Source organism: Nyctereutes procyonoides, unplaced genomic scaffold (genome assembly GCF_905146905.1).
Source record: "Nyctereutes procyonoides isolate TBG_1078 unplaced genomic scaffold, NYPRO_anot_genome, whole genome shotgun sequence".
Lineage (NCBI taxonomy): Eukaryota > Metazoa > Chordata > Mammalia > Carnivora > Canidae > Nyctereutes > Nyctereutes procyonoides.
This window is the reverse complement of record NW_026575020.1, coordinates 57347940-57355325: the sequence shown is the minus strand read 5'-3', so window position 1 is coordinate 57355325 and position 7386 is coordinate 57347940. Positions and strand designations below refer to the sequence as shown.

General features: G+C 48.7%; 1 protein-coding gene across 3 annotated transcripts in view; it reads right to left on the bottom strand.

Moving 5' to 3' along the window:
• Positions 1-214: 214 nt before the first annotated feature.
• The window catches only part of TNRC6C (trinucleotide repeat containing adaptor 6C), a 150834-nt gene continuing 143662 nt past the window's right edge, over positions 215-7386 (bottom strand). For all 3 annotated transcript variants that reach the window (XM_055321319.1, XM_055321335.1, XM_055321326.1), the window contains exons 20-23: positions 6339-6533; positions 5440-5510; positions 4720-4859; positions 215-941 (exon numbers count right to left, since the gene is read on the bottom strand). In XM_055321319.1, the coding sequence (XP_055177294.1) occupies positions 581-941; positions 4720-4859; positions 5440-5510; positions 6339-6533 (767 nt within the window). In that variant the 3' untranslated portion in view covers positions 215-580. The remainder of the gene's footprint in view (positions 942-4719; positions 4860-5439; positions 5511-6338; positions 6534-7386) is intronic.

The window sequence follows — 7386 nt, the reverse complement described above, 5'->3', positions numbered from 1 at the left end:
GTGGGAGCAGAGAGCAGGCCGCAGGCCGCAGGCCGCTGTCTCTGTGCAGCTTGCCGGTCTAGGCCACCAGGCCCGCCGTGTGGAGCCCGCGCTCTGCGCCCAGTGATGGACACCAGCTCCCCCTGATTACGGGGTCCGCCTCTGGTAATGTGCATAATCGTCACAGGCTCGTTTTAAATAGGCTTTCTCGTCTCCCTCCCTCCCGCCCCCCTTGATAAAATAACCCTTTCCAGCCCACAATCTGAAAAGTGCCCTTCATGATAGAACTATTCTAAGCAGCTTTTATACTTAAAAAATCAAAACGACAACACACCATACAAACATAAGACAACACAAAATAAAAAGCTATGAGGAACATCCTGTCATTAGCACGTGACACTGACCAAGCGCAGCCCGCACTGTCTTGGGAACAGTTCACAAGGACTGCGGCCAGGGCTCGTCTTCAGTCTGGACAGAGGTACTCAAAGGGCTGCCGGGCTGCTCAGGTCCAGCGGGGTCCTCCGCGCCACCCGGACTGGAAAGGGGCAGCTTTTTCTTCCTGGTGCTGATGATTGTGGCGCCCACAGGGGTCCTGTCGGTGCTAGATGGATTCCCCACTGAGGAGGTCGCCAGGCAGCAGAGTGTTCAGTGGGGTGGGGCTTCCGATCACCCTGCCGTCGTCACTGCTGGGCGGGCCCCACAGGCTGCTGGAGTACTGGGGGACCCCGCCCCACAGCAGATCGCTGCTCCCTTTGCCTGCCAGACATGGGGCGCTCCAATGGCCAGGGTCGCTCCGCACCAGACCGTGGGAGCCGCCCGAGGCGCCCAGCCGCGTCTGGCCGGTCCCGGTACTGGACTGCCAGCTGGAGGTGGGCGGCAGTGCTTGGCCTTGGGCTAAGAAACGATTCACCTCTTCTTCGCCGGCAAACTCGGCCAAGATGGTAGTGTTTCCCAGAACACACCTAAAAGAGCAGGATGGCAACAAAATTGAGAGCTGGTTTTTTTTTTTTTTGAAAGATAAATTTGATGGAGCTTCAGTTTGACTAAGAAAAAAAAAAAACCAGAGAAGACTCAAATAAGTAAGATCAGAATTGAAAGAGGAGACATGACAGCTGATACCACAGAAACACAGCATCTGGAGAGACTCCTAGGAACAATTCTATGCCAACAAATTGGACAACCTAGAAGAAATGGACAAATCCCTAGAAACAGATAACTACCAAGACCAAACCATGAAGAAAGAGAAAATCTAAACAGATGAATAATGATTAAGGAGACTGAATCACTGACCAAAAACCTACCAGCACAGAAAAGCCCTGGACCACAGGGTTTCACTGGTGAATTCTACCAAACATTTAAAAGAGAATTAACATCAATCCTTCTTGAACTCTTTCAAAACACTGAAGAGGAAGGAACACTCCCAAACACATTTTATGAGGCCTATGTTATCCTGATACCAAAGCTAGATCAGGACACAAGACAACTTACAGATCAATATCCCTGATGAACACAGATGTAAACATTCTCAACAAACTATTAGCAAAGTGAATTTAATTTTTATTTATTTATTTATTTATTTATTTATTTATTTATTTATTTATTTATTTATTTATTTATGATAGTCACACACACAGAGAGAGAGAGACGCAGAGACACAGGCAGAGGGAGAAGCAGGCTCCATGCACCAGGAGCCTGATGTGGGATTCGATCCCGGGTCTCCAGGATCGGGCCCTGGGCCAAAGGCAGGCGCCAAACCGCTGCGCCAACCAGGGATCCCCTAGCAAAGTGAATTTAACAGCACATATAAAGCGCTACACATTCACAATGATGTGGGATCTAACTATTCCTGAGATACAGGATGGTTCAACATATGCAAATCACTAAGTGTGACACAACACACCAATGGGGTGAAAGACTCAAGTCCTGTTGTCTCATTAGATGTAGAAATAGCATTTGACAAAACACAATGACCTTTCATGATAAAGACCCTCCACAAATGGGGGACAGAAGAAACAGGCCTCTGTGCCACAAAGGCCATCCGTATATGACATACACAAGCTAACATCATACTCAATTGGTGAGAGGCTAAAGGCATTTTCTCTAAGGTCAGGAACAAGACAAGGATGCCTGCTCTTGTCACCTCCATTCCACACAGTCCTGGAAGTCTGAGCCAGAGGGATCAGGCATGACAAATAAATGAAAGGCATCCAAATCAGAAAGGAAGAAGTAAAATTGTCACTATCTGCAGAAGACATGATCTTATATAGAGAAAATCCTAAAGACTCAACCAAAAACACTGTTAGAGGTAAGCAATGAATTCAGTAAAGTTGCAGCATATAAAACGGACATACGTAAAACAGCTACGTTTCTATGTACTAGCAATGAAATAACTGAAAAATAAAGAAAAAAAATCTCATTCATGACAGCATCAAAAAACAAAAAAATACTTAGGGATATTTAAAAAAAAAAACTTAGGGATAAACTTGACCAAACAATGAAACCCGAAAGACTTTAATGAAAAATTGAAGAAGGGGCACCTGGGTGGCTTAGCAGTTGAGCAACTGCCTTTGGCTCAGGTCGTGATCCCAGGGTCCCTGGATTGAGTGCCCATGGGCTCCCTGCATGGAGCCTGCTTCTCCCTTTGCCCGTGTCTCTCATGAATAAATAAATAAAATCTTTATAAAAAAATTGAAGAAGATACAAATGGAAGGCTATCCAGACAACTCAAAGCCATCTGTAGGTTCCATGCAATCTTTATAAAAATTCTAATGGGTTCTTTACAGAAATGGGTAGGGAACCATAAGACTCCAAACAGCCCTGGCAATTCTGAGAAAGAACAAAGCAGGAGGCATCAAACTTGCTGATTTCAAACTGTAATACAAAGCTATAGTATTCAAAACAGTATGGTACTGGCAAAAGAACCCCAGACACACAGACCAGTGGAGCAGAATAGAGCCCAGAAATAGATCCCCATGTAGACACTGATTTATATTTGACAAAGGAAGCAAGAGCACTCAGTGGAGGACAGTTCCTTTAACAAATCTGCCAGAAAACCTGGAGAAACGTGTGCAGACTAATGACAAGTGGACGCCTGTCTCACACCACTCAGAAAAGTTACCTCGACATGGGTTAAAGACCTAAATGTAAGATCTGGAACCATAAAACTCCTGGAAGAAAATAGGGAAAAAGCTCCTTGACACTGGTCTTGGCAATGCTTTTTTGATAAGACACTAAAAGCATATGAGCTGCCTGTCTGGCTCAGCTGGAAGAGCATGGGACTCTTTTTTTTTTTTTTTTAAGATTTTATTTATTTATTTGAGAGAGACAGAGAGAGGGAGCATTAGCAGCAGGGAGAAGAAGGGCAGAGGGAGCAGGAGAAGCAGACTGCCTGCTGAGCAGGGAGCCTGATGTGTGGCTCCATCCCAGGACCCCGGGATCATGATCTGAGGGCAGATGCTTAGCTGACTGAGCCATCCAGATGCCCCTAGTGTGTGACTCTTGATCTTGCAGTTGTGAGTGGAGTCCCATGCTGTACATAGAGATTACTTGAATAAATAAAAATAAAAAAATAAATAAAAGCACAAGTAACAAAAGAAGAAAAATCAAAAAGTAGGACTACATCAAACTAAAGCTCTTCTACACAGCAAAGGAAACTGTCAATATAATGAAAAGACAACCTACGGAATGAAAAAATATTCACAAACGATTTATTTGGTGCAGTTAATATCTAAAATATATAGAGAATCACGTAACTCAATAACAACGAAAAAAGCCCAAACAACTTGATTAAAAGATGAGCAGAGGAACTGGACATTTTTCCAAAGAAGACATACAAACAGCCAACAGGTATATGAAAAGGTACTCAACATCGCTGATCATCAGGGAAATACAAATCAAAACCCAATGAGATAATCACTTCACGCTTGTTAGAATGGCTAGACTCAAAGAGACAAATATAACAAGTGTTGGTGAGGATGTGGAGAAAAGAGGACCCTTGTGCACTGGTGGTGGGAATAAGGAATTAGTTCAGCTACTCCTGAGGTTCCTCAGAGAATTAAAAATGGAACCACCGTGTGATTCAGCAATCCCACTGCTCCAGTGCTGTCGCTGAGTACATCCACTCACACATCTTACCAAGGGCATCCTGTAATCAGAGGGGGGAGGTGGCTGGAAGATGGGTCACATGCCTGGTGCTACCTGGTGGAGAGAGCGTCTTCCTTCTGTCACTGCACTCAATGTGCATGCTTTTGGGGACCTCTCCCTAGTGGGGGGCGTGGCCGCGACAACTCCACAGCAGAAGAGAGATGCGTCATGAGATACCTGCTGCGGCATGGATCATGCCCCCCGAGTCCCCACATGGGAGCTCTAGCCCCCAGCACTTCAGCTGTGCCTATATTTGGAGGTAGGTTTTTACACAGGTAATGGAAAGAAAAGATGCTCATCAGGGTGGACCCTGACCCACTATGATGTGTGTCTTTCTAAGAAGGGGGAGTTACGACACACACACATCAAAGAGGCAACCATATGAGGACACAGGAAGAGGGCAGCTGTCTACAGGCCCAGGAGAGGAGCCCTAGAAGGAACTGCCCCTGCTGACACCCTCCAGAACTGAGAGGCAATCAATGTTCATTGCCTGTGGTGCTTTCTCACAGCAGCCCCTGGAGCACACATGACACCAAAACTTAGTGCTGCCAGGACATGCTAGCCATGGGGCAGCCGAGTAGCGGCCAAGAGACGTACATGTGCAGGGACTTCTGGGCCTTGGCGGCCTCCTCCTTGGAGCTGTAGCGGACCACGGCGTTGCCTTGAGTCAGGTTCAGGTGGAATGTGACGAGAGGCCCGTGCTGCAAACACAGTGTCCGCAGGGTAGAGCCATCGATCTGATTGAGGAAGCAAAGGGGGCGGTAACGAGCTTCCTGGGACTTCTTCCACGACATTCTTAAAGAAAACGTATATGACCCTGGTGTACTAAACACTGGGAAAATGTCCGTCTTTCAAAGGGCTTAGTGTGGAGGACTTTACGATTTTAACCATTTATGCCTTGTCATTTACCATGTGCTTTTTAATACTGGATGTTTCAGTTATATTTTGTGAATTCCAAAAATGAGGAGAAAGTAAAGACCCCATTTTGGTTGTGGCCTCCCCACCCACCCAGCTGGGACACATCACACAGAGCCAGTTTCTGGCAGCCCCGCGGCCCCTTACCCCGGGAAAGGGGAGTGCTTGACAAATGAGTCTTCAGTGGGTATAATTAAAGGCAAGTGACTCTGTCTAAAAGGTAGACTCTTTAAGCCTCAAAAGAGTAAAACGTAAACAATCTGCCAGGAACATGGGCCTGTCTGCCTGTGGCTGCCCACACCACCTTTGGGCCCCCGTGAGGGCCCCCTGCACGGAGGCCAGCATGCATGGGGGGCAGTGGGAACCTGCCTGCTCGGTGACCCCCACGGCGGGTGCCTGTACCTGGGGCGTGAGGTTGCGGAGAACGAGCCAGCTGCTTGTCCGTCCTGAGGTGTCGGTGCTCCATGCGGAACCTGCACGAGCCAAGGGAGAGCCCGGTCAGCACGGCCACCAGAGGCTTCTTGCTAACACGTACAGTAGCACAGACCCAGACTGCCACTGCTAGCTCTAAGTCTTTCTCAACCTTTGAAAACCCATGTTATCTTTTTGGTTTGGTGAACCCAAAACCACAATTCCTGCTGAGGTGACCCCTGGGGGTCCCGTCTCCTCCTCTGCCCCCACGCCCCTTAGAATCAATGCTCTGAATGCTGGGTGCTAATACAGCAGACCCACAGGACTATTACAGGCGACGGAAATTTTCAAATTATTTGCAACTGGTTTCAAACTCAGCTTAAGTTCCCAGCACATGTCTTCCACGCCTGCAGCTTGGGGGAGGGTGCTGATGGAGGCCAGCAGAACGGCAGCCCTGGGATGCAGTAGCCAGTTCACACTGGAGGCCTGGTTTTGTTCCTGGCCTGGAAAGCCCCTTGCTCCAGTGAAATGTTGTGGAGAAGTAAATACCAAAGTGGCAATTGAGCCCTTTGTGCTGGCTGAATGTACCTCCTCCAAGGGCCCAGCGTGGCCCCTGGAGGGGTGCTGTGACTGCCAGGACCGCCTGCCTCAGGACACACTGGAGCCCAGGATGGAGGTGAAAACCATGGCAGCTGGAGCGCTGGGCAGATGGCTGCCCTGACAGTGCAGAGTGCCTTGGCCTGTCCTAGGCCCTCCTGGTTCTAGGGGCGGGGACAGCCGTCCTTACAGAGCAGCAAGAGGACAAGATAACAGGCATACTCATTCCCTAAAGGGCAAGCCGAGCAGACCCTGAGCCCCCCATGCCCCTCCAACCTGCCCTATTTGCGTACCCGAGGAGTAGGAGCTGGTCCAGCCGAGGGGGCTGGCTCCCCAGGTGGAGGAAGGCTTGGGATTGCTTAGCCCTGGAGGCGGCCTTGTGGGTGCAGTAGTGTTTCTGGGCACCTTCCACAGTTCATGAGATAGAGAGGCTTGCGTGTGGGAGGCAGGGCCAGAGGACCACGTTGATTTCATGTCTGACAGTTTACCTAGAAAGGCAGAGATGCAGAAGAAGACAGAGAAGAAAAGTGCCCTCAGACTCTGGGAAACGTACAAAGTGCTCTCTGGCACCAGCGGACAATACCAAGTAATGCGTGCCCGCATGAGAACCATGGGGTATGTGTCCTCCTGAATCCTGGCCCAGAGACTGTGTGCCTGTGCCCTGTGCCCAGGGGAAGCCTCGCCAGGACTTCTGATACGAATTTGCTAAGTGTGCCAGAATCAAGTCTGCCACGGAAAACAGCATTTTTGTAGTTTGAGGTTAAAGTTAACTTACTGACATATTCTACTGGGACAAGCATTTTATAATGGAACAAATTAATCAAGATCAAAGCCTAACATGTAGATCTTTTAAGCTATTTCTTTAGGTATCACAGACCCTTTTCAAGGCAACACCTCCTGACAACCCACAACTTTGAGATGAGCCTGCTGGGCCACACGGTAGAAATGGATGCATGTGGCCCAGCTGCCAGGGGCTGAGCGTTTGACATCTTAGTACCTCCACTGGGGGAAGAAGGCTCACTGGGAGGAAAAAACAAACTGGTAATGACTCTGAGCTCTGGTGTTTCTGGAACCCAGGGCTTGGTTGGGATGTGCACACACCTGGACATGTGCCAGGCCTGCCTCACCTGCCCCGCGTGACCAGGACAGGAAGTGCTGGCGGCAGAGTGGTCGCTGTCGCTGTGGTCTCTGGATAGCACCGCAGCAACCAGGCCAACACAAACTCTGCATGAAGTTCCCCTCCACCCCTAGCCACGGTGACTTCAAACAAACAAATGCTAATCTTAGCGAAGTTGTCACTGATGAGAAAAACAAAAATGCCAGAAAAACTGCTGGAGATTC